The sequence below is a fragment of the Cystoisospora suis genome, assembly GCF_002600585.1.
Source record: "Cystoisospora suis strain Wien I chromosome Unknown contig_3065, whole genome shotgun sequence".
Classification (NCBI taxonomy): domain Eukaryota; phylum Apicomplexa; class Conoidasida; order Eucoccidiorida; family Sarcocystidae; genus Cystoisospora; species Cystoisospora suis.
The window spans coordinates 85,611-101,822 of record NW_027155860.1 but is presented as its reverse complement, the minus strand read 5'-3'; the positions used below and the strand labels follow the sequence as shown (position 1 = coordinate 101,822).

At 44.5% G+C, this 16,212-nt stretch overlaps 3 protein-coding genes across 3 annotated transcripts; 1 reads left to right on the top strand and 2 right to left on the bottom strand.

The window, feature by feature from the left end:
• Positions 1–35: 35 nt before the first annotated feature.
• Positions 36–7,226, bottom strand: CSUI_006141 (uncharacterized protein; the record flags this gene model as incomplete). Its single annotated transcript, XM_068066306.1, has 4 exons — positions 5,361–7,226; positions 3,700–3,892; positions 2,605–3,157; positions 36–1,721 (listed from the first exon to the last, which is right to left on the bottom strand). Coding segments are annotated over exons 2-4 (2,331 nt in total), but the record flags the coding sequence as incomplete, so codon positions are not given.
• Positions 7,227–7,469: 243 nt separating this feature from the next.
• On the top strand, positions 7,470–14,597 carry CSUI_006140 (divalent cation tolerance 1 family protein). The gene is made up of 6 exons (XM_068066305.1): positions 7,470–8,932; positions 10,049–10,141; positions 10,639–10,737; positions 11,792–11,824; positions 12,493–13,912; positions 14,573–14,597. The coding sequence occupies exons 1-5, from the start codon at positions 8,102–8,104 to the stop codon at positions 12,529–12,531; spliced, it is 1,095 nt and encodes a 364-aa protein (XP_067921726.1). The 5' UTR covers positions 7,470–8,101; the 3' UTR covers positions 12,532–13,912; positions 14,573–14,597.
• Positions 13,576–15,122, bottom strand: CSUI_006139 (uncharacterized protein; the record flags this gene model as incomplete). The annotated part of the gene is made up of 2 exons (XM_068066304.1): positions 13,576–13,800; positions 14,889–15,122. 2 exons carry the CDS (start codon positions 15,120–15,122, stop codon positions 13,576–13,578), a joined length of 459 nt encoding a protein of 152 aa, XP_067921725.1.
• Between the last annotated feature and the right edge of the window lie 1,090 nt (positions 15,123–16,212).

Here is a 16,212-nt window from a genome sequence, read left to right as displayed (position 1 = left end):
GAGAAAGATGAAAAGAAGAAAATACACAAGAGAGGAATAGCAAAGGCGATGAGAAGGCCAAGAGAAAGAAGAAATCTCCCGGCTGCATGCTCTCTCATACAGTAGCAGTCACTAAAGAGAAAGATGCAAAGGAGTGTACCTACACCGTAGCGACTATATCCTTTAACAGCGAACCTGCTCCATACATTCACAAAAAAGCTTGAGATATACGCCTCTCTCTGTCGGAGAGAAGAACTCGGAAAAGAGTTTCTATTCTCTGAAAGACAAGCGCCCCTTTTCATCTCTTCTCTTTTGCACGACGGACCTAACCAAGACGAGCATTCTTTCTTCTTCAATCTCTTGACCTTTTCTCTCTCCTCTTCCCCAGAGTTGTCCTTGTTCTTATCAGAATTTTGCCACCTTCTTCTCCTTCCTTCTACCTCTTCATCTTCTTCTCGTTCATCTTCTTCTTTCTCCTTCTTCTTTTTCTCCTCCTCCTCCTCCTCTCCCTCTATGTTGTTTGCTACCATTGTAAGAAGACCCTCTCCTCTCAACGTTTCACACTCTTCTTTTCTTTTGTCTTCTTCCTCTTCTTCTCTCTTCTTCAGCATCTTCTTTCTCTCTCCCTCTTCTTCCTCCTTCGCCTTTTCTTCTTTCTCGTCTAAATGCAAAAGATGCAAGAAGAAGAAGTACACCGAGAGAAGAAGAAAAGATGTGAAGATAGCTAGGAGAATTCCTAAGAAGATATAGGTCTCATCAAACGTAGAAAACTGTCGTTTGCTCGCATTAAAGACAGCCTGAGAGAATTCCGTGCATGCAGACAAATAGATCCGAGAGACCTTCAAGATCTCTTCTACTACATCTCTCACATCGAGAGATGAAGGAGCTGCAACAGAGGAAGAAAAGAGAGGTTTTTCATGGGCTTCTTTACTTCTTGGAAAAGGAGCATTCATCGTTCTCTCTTCTTCATGATGAGGGACACTTTCTTTCTTATTCTCTTTTTCTTCCTCTTCTTCTTCGCGTCTTTCTTCTGCTTTCTTTATCTCCTTTTCTTCGTCATGCAGATTGAGAGGCTCGTGAAAAGAGAGAGGGAGCTGTGCACGGAGAGATGTAAACTTTTGGAAGGCCTCTAGAACGTCCGTCCACGTCTTCTTAACGGTCTGGTCTTCTACCACAGCATAAGACTTGGAAGTCTTTGCATACACATCGATACTGCGGCGTTTATGCCATGCAGCTATATGCTGAAGCTGCGTCGCGTACAAAAGATCGTTACAGCGATATGATAGAGACAAGGAGACAGAAGAAGAAGAAGAGCTATGAGAAGATAGAGAAAAGGAAGAAGAAGAAGAAGGTAAGGACGGAGAAGAAGAAGAAGAGGATTGAGTAAGGGTTTTACAGATAGGCACAAAAGAGGAGAGAGAAGGAATAAGATCAAGAATGATCGATCCTAGGGAAGAGAAAGGGATGGGCAAACCTAATAGAAGAGCGACTGTTGGAGTCCAATCGACCTGATGAATACGACGAGGATAAAGGGCGACAGGAGAAGAAGAAGAAGAAGATTTGAGAGAGCTAAGCCGGTTTTCTATGTCTGATAGGAGAGCTGCATGGTGGCGTATATATCCAGGGAGAGGCGACGAAAAGAGAGGAAGAGAAGAAGAAGAAGAAGAGAGAAGTTGTGTTTTGACGTCAGAGGAGGAGAAAGCGAGAGGAAGGAAAGAAAAAACGAAGAGGGCTGCATCGACCTGAACAGAGAAGAAAGCAAAAGGTAAATCACACAGACATCTACAGAAGAAAGCATACCAATCTTCTCTCTCTCTTTCTCTGTCATATAGGTATATCTATATACATATCCATATAACTAGAGAGAGAGAGTCATGTGGAGGTTCATGGATCCCGCTTGCGTGATATGTTGAGTATAGAGAGAACAGGAGTGGAAGGTGTAGATACCTATGCAAAGATGATACGAAGAAGAAGAAAAAGACCAAGAGAGAACGAAGACCTAATCGTCTTGGCTATGCTTTCATAATACAACAGGAAGGTTTGGGGTTTTTTCCTTGTTCTTCTTCTCCTTTCGTCGGGGACAAGCTCTCGATTTCTCCTCCCTTTGACTAAATGCAGACATCAGACACTTCCGTTATCTATTCCTTCATTCTCTTTCTCTTCTTTCTCTACGTTCTTTTCGAGAAGAAGAAAAAAAAGGAAGACCAGCAAAAAGAGGAAGTCTTCTCTTCCTCTTGAGATTCTTGCCTATCTCATTAGATATCTCACGAAAGAAGAAGACACAGCGAGAAACACGAAAGAGAAAGAGAGATACACAGCAAAGCGTGGATTCTAGGGACTCCGTAAGAAACCCAGAAAACATCTCAGGGCCTGGCCAAATTGCATGCGATTTGCTTCTGCGGGTGAGCTGTATATACACCTGAAAGAGAGTGAGGAGGAAACATCCAAAAACGAAGAAAAGGAAGTGATGTAACATGGAGAACAAAGAGACATTCTCCAAAGCATCTCCTAGAGTTCTCCAGTGAAAGAAAGAAAGAAAAGCCATCTTCTTTGTTTTCTTCTTATCATCTTCTCTCGACTGTTTCTTCTTCCCTTCTTTCGAACCTTAGATGTCGGTGGACTTACTTCTTCACTGAGTGCTCCTCCATGAGCTCCGTCATCTGTCATGCCGTGATCCCCCCCAATCATCAACCAAGTACGATCGATTGAACGAAACGAAGAAGAAGAAGAAGAAGGAGAAGAAGAAGATGAAGAGGGAGACGGAGAAGAAGGAGAAGAAGATGAAGAGGGAGGTGTAACAGATGAGAGATCTTTAACTTTTGTTTCTTCTTGTCGTTGGTTTCTCTTGGTGGATGCTTTCCCTTCAAGTGTCTTCTGGTAGAGGAGATATCGAATGACTTGGGTGATAAGAAGATTCATCTGCTGGAGTTTTGCCGTCATAAGAGAGCTCTGCACTTCTGCTTTATGGCCCACGTGATCCACACCAAGCAAATGCCCTACTACGAAATCCCAGTGTATCGCCTCCTCCTCTTCTTTCTCTTCTTCTTCATCTTCCTCTTCACATAGAGGAGACGGTGGCTGGGAAGAAGAAGAAGAGGGAGAAAGAGAAGTAGAAGAGGAAGAAGTACCACGAGAAGTTTCACTGAGAGACTGAGATGGAGGGGTGGAATTACAAGAGCTGAAGCAACAAGAAACAAAGAAAGAAAGAAAGACAGAAGGTCGAAGCGAAGAACATACACTCAAGATGCATTGTCTCTCTCTCTCTCCATGTGGATATCTATATAGGGATGTCTACGTACGGAGACCGAACATATAGAAGGCTTCACTGTATTCTGTACACGTATGGGTATACACGAAGAGAAGGAAAGGTGTCATCGGGAAAGAAGAAAAGAAAGAGACCCAATTTCTTCAGAACACCCTTCTCTTCTTAAAAAGGAAGATAGGACTCAACCACACAGACGAAGAGAGAGATTGAAACGTACACTACCTTCATCCTGCAGTATGTACACACATGATACACCTCGCTCCCGTACTCGCCTCAAGATATCTCCAATCTTTTTCTTTCTTCTTTTCTTTCATACTCCTACTCTCTCTCAATACCTTCTCTCTATATCTCTCTTAAGAAACCTTCCTCATTCCCCTCTATCCCCTTCAGTCTTTCTTTCCTTCTCTTTCTCCTTTCTTCATTTCCCTTTCTTTCTTCCCTTCACGGCAAGTTACCTGGAGGAGTGTGTTTGCGTGCTTCTTCTTCTTCTTGCTTTCTTCACCTTCTGAAGATGCTGTCTAGGTAGGTAAGAAGGAAGCTCCTTCATGACTGCATTGTCAACTGTATGGAGGTCTTGAATATCGAAGGAAGGCTCGCAGATCTTTTCGGTTAGAACATGACCATGAAGGCTCTCCCATGTATCATCTCCTACACACCCCAACAGACACAAGAAAGCAAGAAAACTGAGGAGAAAGAGTGAGAAAGTCAAGTAGTCCTTCATTCACTGTATATGTATGTATCTATGCAGATCTCTATATCATATAGATCTATCTAATCTCTCTCTTGTTTCGTTCCTGTCTCCGATCATCTATCTGTTCTGTCTCGGAGCCTCTTCTTACCCTTCGTCTCATTTCGCCACAAGAAAACTCCCCAACAGGGAGGAAAAGAAGTAGATATGGTGCAAGTGACCTCTTCTTCTTTATCTTCTTCTTCTTATCTTTCTCTTGCTTGTTGTACATCCTTCTCTGCTATGAAAGTGAGGAGAATTCTTGCTTCAGAATCTTAAGGGATATGTCAAGAAATAATACACACTGTCAAAAGAAAAGAAAGAGAAAGAGAGACGAACCAAGAGAAACAGACACAAAAAGAACAAGAAAAAGAAGGAAGAGAAGAAGAAGAAGAAGAAAAGTCTTCCGACTTCTTTTCTTCTTGTTACCTATGGCAACAGATCTTCTCCCTTGTCTAGAGAGCTGGAGAAGGAGGTTATCTTCAGTGACTTGAGATGAAGCAAAAGATTCTCGGACCTAAAAAGCAGAAAAAAGAGAAGAGAAAGAAGAGAAAGACATTCACAAAGAAGAACTTCAAGGTGTCACCGAAAGAAGAAACAAGAAGAAGAAATGAAGCTAACTCATAATACAAATGAAACACACCATAGCGAAGAAGAAGAAAGAGAAGAGAAGAGAAGAGGAAGAATCAGAGAGGGCGGATGAGTCAAGAAAAAGAGAAGAAGAGAATTCGTGTGTGTGGGAAAGTGGAGAGAGAGGTTCAGTAGAGGATCGAGTGCATGTACAGACATCGGAGGAGAGGAGAAACAAAATAGAGACGTGGACTGAGGAGACCAGATAATAGTGGGATATGTTTCGCTCGCTTCTCTCTCATGTGAAGAGAAACGACAACGGCAGTAGTAGTAGTAGTAACGACGGCCTACAGATACGTGATCCGTATGTAGATCTTTCAAGTAGACCCGCGTATGAATATGTATGTATGATTAGGTATGGCTGTACCTGTGTAAAACATGTATGCATGTATGAGCTGTCTGTATATGGACGGGCTTCTGTCTCTGTATAGGAATTTCTTTTTAAAACATGCCCTCACAATCCTATATCTCCTGTCTCACTATCCATATCTCCGTATATATACATATATACATACATAGTTAACATAGATAGGCATGCAGATACATACGTATAGTATTCATACATATGTATCTGAATCATCCGAGCCAGAAAAACGGGCCGCCGTATGATCTTCAATCTCTCCCAAGCTTCTTTCCCTCCTTTGACCTTCTCCCTTTCTCTCTTTCTTTTCAACCTTCTTTAGGTCTTTCTTTCTCTCTGTCTATCTATCTTTCTTTCTCTCTTTCTGTCTTTCTCTTGTCTTTCTTTGTATCGCCTACCTCGAAGAAAGTAGGGAGAGTCCCGGCAGTAAGAGCCTTAAGTCTTTGCGTGGTGGCTGTAGGAGCGTCAGCCTCGAAGACAAACAAGCGTGTGGAGAAAGGAGAGGACCGTGTATTCTCCCGTGTATCTCGAAGCAGTTCATAGATTACACGAAGATTATTATGGTGAGGTAAAGCTACGTCTTCATCCTCTCTCTCATTCTCTTTCTCTTCTCTCTCCTTCTCTTTCTTTTGTTCTTTCGCATTGTCAATGGGTTTCTCTTGTTTCTCTTCGATCTTTAGCTGATTCTTGTTCTCTCTCTTATCCGCCATCTTCGCTTCCCAGGAGGCCCTGTGATATGAAGAGTCAGGTGTATCTTGAGAGAGAAATGAAGGGACAGAGAAGAGGGGAGACAAAGAAAGATGCGAGGGAAGAGAAGGAGATTTCTTGTTAGGAATCCATAACGTGAAGTCAAATCTTAAGGCGTCAATAAGAAGAAAAACAAGCTGAGAATACGGGTGTACAGACACCCAAGAAGCAGGGGAGGAAGATGACGGAGAGACTGAAGAAGGCAAAGACGATGAAGAAGAAGAAGAGGGAGTAGAACTCAGAGAAGATGCAGGTTTCTTCTTCGTCTTCTCTTTCTTCTTCTTCTGCTCGTTGTTTGTTTCTTCTCCATCAAGAAAAGAGAAAGAAGACGAAGATGGCGATGACGTGGAAGAGGCACTTTTGTCTTGTGAATCTTCTTCAGAAAGAGAGGTAGAAGAAAAAGAAGAAGAAAAGTGAGAGGAGGAAGAAGAAGGATGTAGATGATAAAATAGAGGAGGAAAGGGGAGGTCATCAGGAGTCGAGGTATGGGGCAGTTCTATGCGTGAAAGAAAGAAGCCTTTCATAAAGAAGAAAGTGCTTAAGAAAAGTAAGAAAGTCACAAAAAGTCCAAGAAGAAGAGTTACCTGTACAAGAAAGATAGGAGAGAAACAAGGCTGAGAAACTCTTCCTTGATAGCGGCTCATCGAAGAAGAAAAGAAGAGGGTAGGAGAAAGGAAAGAAGAAAAGAAGGAAATACATTGACAAGGAGAAGAAGAAGAAGAGAGAAGAGAACCAAAGGTCTTCTCGAGAATACAACAATGAGGTTTAGTAGTATCGCCTGAGAGAGGGGTAGGCCGTGAAGAAGAGGAAGAAAAGAAAGCTGTTTGCCTTCCTTTCTTCTCCCTGTCTTCTTCTTCCTCGTCCTCTCCTTCTCCCTCTCCACACCGGGAGGCCGTCTTCTTCTTCATCTTTATTCGATCCATCTTCCGCTATAGTAAGCCAGCCATTCGTTTCCTCTTTTCCTCCTCTTCTCTTCCTTTTCTGCAAAGATATACGATGTTACTAAGCAAGACAATTCAACACTTTAAAGAGAGAGACAGGAAGAAAACAACAATAAAGAGATGATATACACTTGGGAGAGGAGTCCATACACACCACAGAAAAGAAGACCGAACCGAGGAACAAGAGTGCAGTCGGCGAAAAAGGACTGCTGGGTTTGATGTAAAAGAGAGCCGTTAGATCAAATAAGAGAGAAAGAGAAAGAGAGAGAGTGAAAGAAACACTAGGAGAGAAAGGAAGAGAAGTCTCTCTCTCTTCTCTCTGTCTCGCAAACAAGACCATGTACGATCATTGTTTTCCGTTAGCGGGAAAGAGAAAAGGGGACGAAAATATTGAAGAGAATTGACTTCTCTCAACGAAATGGGAGACCTTAAAGGAACCTTCGAAGAGAGAGAAAGCCAGAACTCTTTCTTTCTTCCCTTGGGCCAGCTGGACTACGGACAAGAGAGAAGAAAAGCGAAGGAAGGGACGGCGAAGAAGGAGGAGAGCTTCTCGTCGTGGTTGAGTTGAGTTTATCTCTCAGAGAGGTGAAAGAAGAAAGAAGAGGAGAAAGAAGAAGAAAAGGTGAAGAGCCGGGCTTGCAACTTGTAGAGCGATGAGAGGAGGCCTTTCAGGTGCCGTGAGGCAAAGGAGATCGATCGCTACAGCATGCAAAGATGGAGAGCTTCTTTCAAGACAACGCGGCTGCCGGTCTCTGAGATTTCTCCTTCTTTACTTGGGTTTCTCTTTCACTTGACTGACTTATGAGTCGCAAAACACTGAGAAAAGAAGGAAAGGAAGAGAACGCGGCTAAAAGTCTCTTCTTTCTTGCTCTCTTTACCGTCTCCACTGGGTACTAGGAGGAGGGTGGAGAAGGAGGGTGTTCAAGAGAGGGAGAGAGAAGAAAGAAACAGCTAGCTCTTCCTTTCCTGGTGTCTGCAAATCTTTCCTATCCTTCTTTGAGAAGACTACTCAAATTTTTTCTCTTTTTCCGTATTTCTGTCTTCAGGAAGTGTGTAGATTTTCTCTTCCTATGTCATCTCCTCCTATGCTAGGACTAAAGAACCGTCTCTCATCTCTCTCTTTCTTTCCCCTTTCCTTCCACTGTGTGGTCCTTTCCTTCCCTCCTTCATCTTCTCTTCTTCTTGTTTCTCAGCTTTTTACTTCTTCTTTTCGGCTCTTATTTGTTCAGTCCACTCTCCTCTTACTGACGATAGAAAACTCCCGTCATCGTTCTCTCTCTTTCTCTCTCCGCATCCGTCCGTCTCTTCTCTCGATGTAGACTCATCTCTTCATTTCTTCATCTTTCTCAGGTAAAGCGTTTCTTCGTTCTCGAGTCTATTCAAGTCGATCTTTGCGTTCTCCTTTCTTTTGCCTTTAGCATAGAGAAGTTAAAGCATCTCCTCTTTCAAGAATGAAAGGAAAGATATCGACTACTTTGCGAAAAGCACGTCTAGTATCGAGTCCTTCACTGTCGTTCTCTCGCTTCAACCCCTCTTATCTTAAAGAATCTTTTTTCTTTAACTTTCCTTCATCTCGTTGTCACTCTCCTCTCTTCGAACTCGGTTTTTCTTTCTTCTTTCTTTCTCCCATGACTCTTCCTAGGCCCTCTTCTTCGAAAAGTTCTCCTCGGTTTCAGCATCTCTCTCATCATCTTCCTTCTCTTCACTTTTCTCGTGTCCAAATCTCTTCCTCTGTACTTTTCTGCACCTATCTTCTCTGCACATACATCCATTCTTCTTCCTCTGTTATCCTTACCTCTCTGGATCCTTCCTCTTCTTCTCCCCCTCCACCACTTGGCTTTGCAACCCCTCCTTCTTCATCTTTATCGGATTCTTCTTCTTCATTCCCTTCTATCTCCTTCGAAGCTTTCGCATTTTCGCCCTCCACATCCTCTCTAGAAAAGACTTCAAAAGATTCTCCGTCTTCGCTTGAGAAACAAAAAGAAGAAAAGCTTTCTCGATCTGACTTAGAATCTCCGAAAGGAGAAGAAGACCTTCCGGGGAACTCGTCTCTTGGAACTCTTTCTGGAGAGAGTGAAGAAAGAAAGATCAGAGAAGTCATGATGCTATCGAATGAAGAGAAAGGTAGAAACATGTCTAACGAAGACCGCACTTCTTCCTTAACTTCTCAATTAAGAGAAGAAGAAAAGAAGGAAAAGGAAGAAGAGAAGGATGAGAGAAAGAACAGAGGAGAATTTCGCATGGCCTATGTGACCTGTAAAGATAAGCAACAAGGTTCAGAGGTAAGATAAAGCAGAAGAAGAAGAAGAAGAAGAAGGAGAGATGTGTTTCTTATGTCTAGGAATCTACACAAAAGTACAAGAAAGTAAGATGAAAAGAAGAGGCATGTGTAGAAAAGAGAGAGCTGAGAGAGAAAGAAGGGGGAGGGGAGGAAAGCGTTCTCGTTGAAATACAAATGCAGGAAGATGAAGAGAGAGAGAGAAGAGCACATGTCTAACCTAGCATTTCCTCTACATCCACACCGTGTATATTTTCTTCATGTTTTCTCCTTCTTAAAGAAGAAGATGATCTGTTAGATACCTCTTCATTCCACTCTTCCGTCACCTAAGGCGAAGGCCTGGTATCGAGGAAGATAGAGGAGAGAATAGGGCAATACGATTTCTCTCGTACTTCTCGCGTCTTCCTTAAGTTCTTTTTATCTCACTCTCTCCGAGCTGTAGAATACGAACATCCTGCCAGAGACTCGTGGGGCTTATTCTTCAGTATCAGACTATACATCGTAATGAGAGTGAGACTCTTCTTAGCTAAAGACTTATAAGGTGAATTCTCTCTTTGGAAAGACAAAGCGACAGAGAGAGACTGAAGGAATGGAAAAGGAGAGAGAGAGAGGTTTAACAGTTTATGATGTGTAGGGACGTGAAGGTATGAGAATACGTTCTCGCTATTCTTTTCGTGCGTCACACAGACACACTCGTGTGGACAGGTAGATACAGATAAATAATATCCCGCAGGTAGACAGAGTAAAGATGGATCAAGAAGGAGGTCTAGATAGATTGTATTCTCACTATGTCTTTTCTTATGTACCCCTATATAGACAATTGTTCTCTGTATGAGTGTTATCTCCACGTAGGTATCTATCTGTCTATACGTAGTAGTAGTAGTTCTCTGCTTCTATCTCTGCATCTGTCAATGTGCGAATCCCTTCTATGTATCTTTGCACGTGAGTATGGCTTCTCCGACGAAGTCTCTATCTCTATACCTATCTCTACATGTATACACACATGTAGATGTGTATGTGGACCACGAAGATCAACTCGCTCGTCAGACTTTCTCCATTTCTCCTCCCCTCTTTGCCTTATCCCTCTGTCTCTCTTTGTGTTGCGGTGTCTTTCATGTAGATTGCCGAAAAGCTAGTTACAGCTCGACTGGCTGCATGCGTGAATATCGTTCCGGGGATCACGAGTATTTATGAATGGGAAGGACAGATTGAAGTAAGTTCGTTCAAGTGTGCGGGGCTAATGAGAGAGAAGTTCCATTCTAGCTATATATGGAGAATACTGTGTCATCTCTTCTGTGCTCTGTCCTTAAGAGTTTTTCTCCTTCGCTTCTTTCCGGGGCAGACACAGGCTCGTGTCTTTCTTCAGTCGAGGGAAGAGAGAGAGACTCACAACTCTCATGCTTTTGTATGTATTCATATAGAGGTAGGGGCCGTGTATACGTAAGTAGACATGCACAGCAAGCGGATAGATGCAGGAGGTCTATGTGTCCGTGGATGCATGCACATGTATGCGTATGTGTGTTTATATATATATATATGTGTGTGTGTAGAGAGAGAGAGAGAGATGATTCTCCACAGGATCATGGATACCTATGTCCATAGTGGTGTCACTGGTAATGCTGAGTGTTTGAAGAGTGTCTGCCTGTGATAGGGCGAGAGATGCTTTTTCTCTTTTTTGCTTGTTGTCTGTATGTGGTCTTTTTTTTTAAGAAAGATGAGGAAGTTTTATTGATCATCAAAACGAAGAGAGAGCTGGAGGGGGAAGTTATCAAAGCTGTCCGTCAGCTTCATTCCTATGATGTCCCAGAGGTATGTCGAGGGCAGAGTTCGGGTGTACATACACTCGAACCGATAAGGAGAAAGGGGTGGATGCATTCGCGTTGTCACTCTTATTTCCTTCATCACAGCTCAGCCTTCTTCTTTCTCAACGTGTAGAAGCGGATGGGTAGAGATGTGCTTTCTCATTCTGTTTTCTGCTTCTCTTTGACGATACCTTTCCATATGAAGACGTGTGCGACTGCCTTACAACACCGATCAGCTTCTTCAAAGTCCTCCACTTGTCAACAAGGACTTGCTCGAGTCAATAGAGAGAGAGGTGGTGTCTTACTATCTTCTTTCTTTTTTTCTTCATCTGCTAGTATTTTTTGTTCCCTGCTGACTTTCGTCCTTCTTCTCTCGCCTCACTTGGAGTTTCTATCTCCTACCACTTGGATATGTACCTACCCTCTTACATGATTTTCTGTCTAGGTTATGTTTGGCGAGAGGATGTTTGGAGACCGTACGGGCCGAAGAGTGTGATAGAGATGAAAAGAAGAGAAAGAATGGGTGTATGGATGGAGAGAGGGGAGGTCTCGTCATCTCTTCCCCATCTCTCTTCCCTCCTCTTACGGAGGTTGTCAGTTGGCTCTTCTTGCTTGGTGTTTTCTTTCTAGTGGAGATCTACTCCGAGTTCTTCTCTGACGTTCATCTTCTTCTTCTTCTCATTCAATCTCTTCCTGTCTTTTCCTTCTTTCTCTGTAGTCTCTATTCAGTTCTCGGTTCTCGTTTTTTCTCTTGTCGTTATCCGTCGCAGTGCTGCTGATCTATTCTATCGAGATCTTCTGAATCTTTCTGTCTGTCTGAGAAGATAAAAAGTATGCAAGTGTTATGTATGCATTCATGCTTGCTACAGTCCGTTTCTTCTTCTTTTGCGTAGCTTCACGAGCTGTAGAAGATTTCTCTCCTCCTCTTGGTGACGTGTTTCCATGGACGTTCCGGAGGGAATTCTATACACCTCTGCTCTTGATAAGAGATTGGCATCTAAGGCAAAGCCACCCATAAGTCTTCCTTCTCTACAATGATGGTGTGTGTCATTCTTTTGCAGGTCATCTTCGTGGACATCGTCGGAGGAAATGATGTAAGAGGGGAGGATGGGAACCATTGAAGGGTCCTACTATTTCCAGTTATATATATATATATACTATAGTAGAACTCTCTCTATGTATATACACATGTAATAGACCTTTCCAGTGGAAGTGAAGACGTATACATCTGTATATATACATGTCTATGTGTCTGAAGTTGAGCTTAGCTCTGTGCCGTGTCTCTTTTTTCATCCGTGTGTCTAGCTGCAAACCCATACATTTCACATAGCCGGCTTATATCTCTCCTCCTTTGCTTCTCGTGTTCCTCGTCTATTGGAGCAGTATCGGCCTCCCGGGGCACGAGCCTACCTATGTATATACATGCGTAACGTATACCCCGTTTTCCTGGGTATCTATGGGTATGTACGTATGTGTAAGCGTGCATAAGTATATGGAGGGATGTACGTATGTATCATCTGTGCATCTTGAAAACCGGCGAAAAGACTCCGGAACGTGTGAACTGAATGGAAATCCGTAGAAAGAATGGACGTTCGTCGTCGCTGAGATGTCCTGAGAGAAAAACGAGCTGTGTCTCGTGTCAGCAGTCTTTTCTGTCTCGAAATGGACATGGTATTCAAAAGAATATGGAACAGACGTTTGAGAAGATATCTTTCTTGATCTTTCCGCATCTGTCTGTTGGTGTGTGTCTTTCTCCTCTCAGGCGTACCTAGACTGGGTAAGAAAGAACACAAGGTCGTGAAGATTCGGTGGAATGAGCGAGAGGAGAAATAAAGTCAGCTCACATCATGTATGTTAGTATGAGAAGTGATGTGTGAAAGGACTCAATCTCAACAGTTGTTTCATATAAAGAAAAAACAGCGGAACTCATGAGAGCAGGATATGTCTCTATGTTCAGAGATATTTTGGTGTCGGAGTTGATCTTCGTGGTTTTGTGGATCAGTCTAGAATCATGTTTTTTTACTGGTACGAAAACTGAAAGAAGGGGCGTCCCGGATTTGTTGGATCGTGTTCTTTTCTGATTCCTTTGTACGGGTAGTCGTCATCATGACGGCAGCGGGGCTCCATCCCTCTCACCCCCCTCCCTCCGAGGTGTCCGCACACCTTAGTCCCTTCTTTATGTGATAGTGACGGGGTCTTGGTCGCTCGTGGACGAACGGGAAAAGAGAGTGAATGTTCTTCTCAGGAGAAAGAGAAGAACCAAAAGAAGATGGTGGTGGACCCCGATGCTGGATCTATCGTGAACAGGGGTGACTCAATCCTAGTAGAAGACTGTTATTTCCAGCGGTGTGTGAGACACTCTGTGAAGATCAAGATGGTGTAGAAAGAAAAGATAGCTATTCCTGCACAGGGAAAAAGGCCAGACCAAACAGGCTTCCGGAAAAAAAAAAAAGAAAAAACTTGCTGGAAATCTACCTTAGCAGTGATGGTGTCGTGGAAAGAAAGAAGAAATCTCAAGTCTTTTAGACGGCACGCAAACTTCTTCCTTGTCTTCGGTATCGAATTCCCGTCACTATCATCCAGTTGGACGAAGACAAGATGGTTACCAGAGAATGTGAAGCCCAAGGGCGTCTGTTGGAAGCCGAAAGCCTTTCCTAGGGTTTATCGTTCGCCACAGCTGAATGCCCTCTTACAATTTCTACGGTTGTGAAAAAACCGTTCACTTGAGAATAGAGAGAAGACAGGAATGATTTTCGTGGACGAGAAAGAGCGAATCCTTCGATCTAGAATCGGGGAGTTCCGAGAAGAGAAGAAAATAGACGAAAGGACGTACATGAACGCGTTTTCACTGTCCAAGATCCTCTTCTAATGCCTGAAGTCGGCGTTGTAGCTGGAGTTGGCTTTGCTGTAGCAGGGCGTTCTCGTTCCGAAGGGTTTTGATGAGATCATGAAGTCGAAGATTCTCACTACGTTGTTGCACAAAAAACTGCTTCAGCTCCAGTTTCGACTTCTCGAGATGATCAATAAGTTCTTTCTTCATCGTGTCCACGAGGCCCTCACACGTACTTGTCTGTACACACACCAATGCGTTCACATCAATGACTTGGTGCCTTTCCATCCGAGCGGTTGTCCTAGGCGGCGCGCGGCCTACGGCTTTTGAAGCTTGAAGAGCTACGAGCCCAGTAAGTTGACTGCCTCATCAAAAATGACGTAGGTGAGAGCTTTCACGCCTAACAAAAGGTGCGTTTCCGAGGAGACGCACGTTTCGTTAGGCGTGATGCTGATGGTAGACGAACTTCAAGAAAAGTGACAGTGTGCCCGTGGCCGCCATTCAGATGTTTTTCGATGACTGGGGAATTCTACGCGAAGGAAGAGAGTGGGAGCCGGGCTCGGTCTCCGCAAGGACGTTGTGAAGTTTGTAGCCAAAGAAAAACAAAGGAAAGTGCAAAGGAACTTGCGAGCGCCACGGCAAATGTCTGAACACCTTCCCTGCGTCCGCACTATCACGGAAGAAGTCCATTTTCATGTATTAGCTAGGTGAACTTGAAGGTAACGTTACTAAATCTATCGGGGAAGAGTCGTAGCCACTTCGGTGTAGAATTCACTGGCATGAAAGAGGACACCTCAAAGCTAAGAACTACGTTTTCATTGTGACCTTGAAGGGATTGTAGAACTCCATGGGGTTTGGCAGACTCCCTTAGGTCTGTTAAACTGCTGTAGGACAAGAAATTCGGCAATAGCGACCTGAGTGCTAGAGACAATCGGAGCTTTACTCCTGGGCCTGCACCAGTGCCATGGCAGGCGTCTCATTCTTCAACTCATTGCACGTGCGCTGCTCTCAGCGAACAACTGAGCGAAACTCCACACCTCTGACGTCTAGAGACAATGCCACAGTCTCCAATGCTTGCCAGCGCGGTTACACAAGAACACGACCATGGCTACTGGAAGCACACTGAGGAAAGCCAGCAGGGGTGACCGGTGTGCACACCTGCCCAGTTCATTCGTTGTGCCTTTCGGAACTATTGGACATGGCTGTCCGATGCCAAGCGAGACCCCTGGTGTAATCGCCCTAGAACGCGTCTCTTCCGAAGGTTGCTTGGTTACTCTCTATACAGAAAAGATAGATAGTGAATATCCGTTCCTTTTCTGCAGACTGACTTGGACAACTTTTTGGTTCCGGTACATGTGAACCTCTCTGTGGAGTGTCTTGAGCTCCGAGTCGATGATGCTCTCCAGTTCGCGGATCCGTTGCTTCAGGCCCGATCCGCTAGTTGGTGTCAGAAATGTCGTGCGTGGGGATTCCATAGTGGGATGCTCTGTACCAGAGGCGGTGGTCGCCGGCCGGGGCGATGCTGGCTGTTGTGAGGGAGACTGCTGCCCGGATTGCTGCATGGTGACAATTCTCGAGAAAAGGGAATCCTCAGGTCGGGGAGTTCAGGGTAATCTACAGAACAGGCAGTGATAAATTCTTTGAGGAGGCACCGACAAGAGCCAACGTCGCGGCTTTCGAGTCTTTCGTCTCACTTCCGAAGGAGGACGGCTAAAGAGCCCTTCACACCTTCCCTTAAGCAAAGCCGTGAGACAGTACGCAAATCACGTTCAAGCTTAAGAGGGCAAGGCAGGCCTATACCGCATAACACATGTCAAGACGTGAGTGGACTTTCGTGCCTTTGGGAGGCCGACCCCGGCTGCAGCGCTTCGGCCGGCCGGCCAGCTTGGGCACATTTCAAGGATAGAGAGGAAGCCAGTTTTGCTCCGCACACTTGCAACTCCGAAAGAAAAATTCCTGCGGCCTTAAGGCTTACTACGGAAAAAAGAAACCGTCTTCCCCTACATACAGATTCGCCCCGCGCAGATGGACGCCGATCTGGGGCCCGACAATGAACTGTAGCTTAGGGTTTTCGCATCAAGCCAATCCTCGGAGGGAGGCTGTGTGCAGAGCCGAGAAGAAAGACGACCAAGACGACCCTCAAGCTGCTTTCCAAGAAGCTTACGAACAGGATTTTTTCTGTCGGAGTCGCTATAAAAGCCCTCTAGCTTTTCTTTTAACTGCAGATACCCACGGGTAACCATAGCAACTTCGCAAGTAATTTGGGAGGTTCTGGTCCACCGCCTCTTGCTCCGCAGCACGTTGGCCTTCTACGGCAGCCCATATCTGTTGCAATAGGCGCCCGACGGCTCTGGTTCCCTCGGAGGACGCTCGATACAGGTCCTGATTCCTGAAGTCTGACGGCTGTGTCGAGTGACCGACTATAAGATGTAGTTTTCGTGTTAGAGTCACACCCCAGAAATAAGATGTAGTTTTCGTGTTAGAGTCACACCCCAGAAAGACATTGCTGGCGAAAGCCATGTGCCAGAGTCATCCCACTAGCAAAGCGAGCAAGTGAGTTAGTTACTCTGGCTCAGTGATGTTGTCACCGAGTGGTTCATTAGGCTTTCCTGCTTGGGCTTTGACAGCCATCCATTGTCCCCAGCCAAGAAT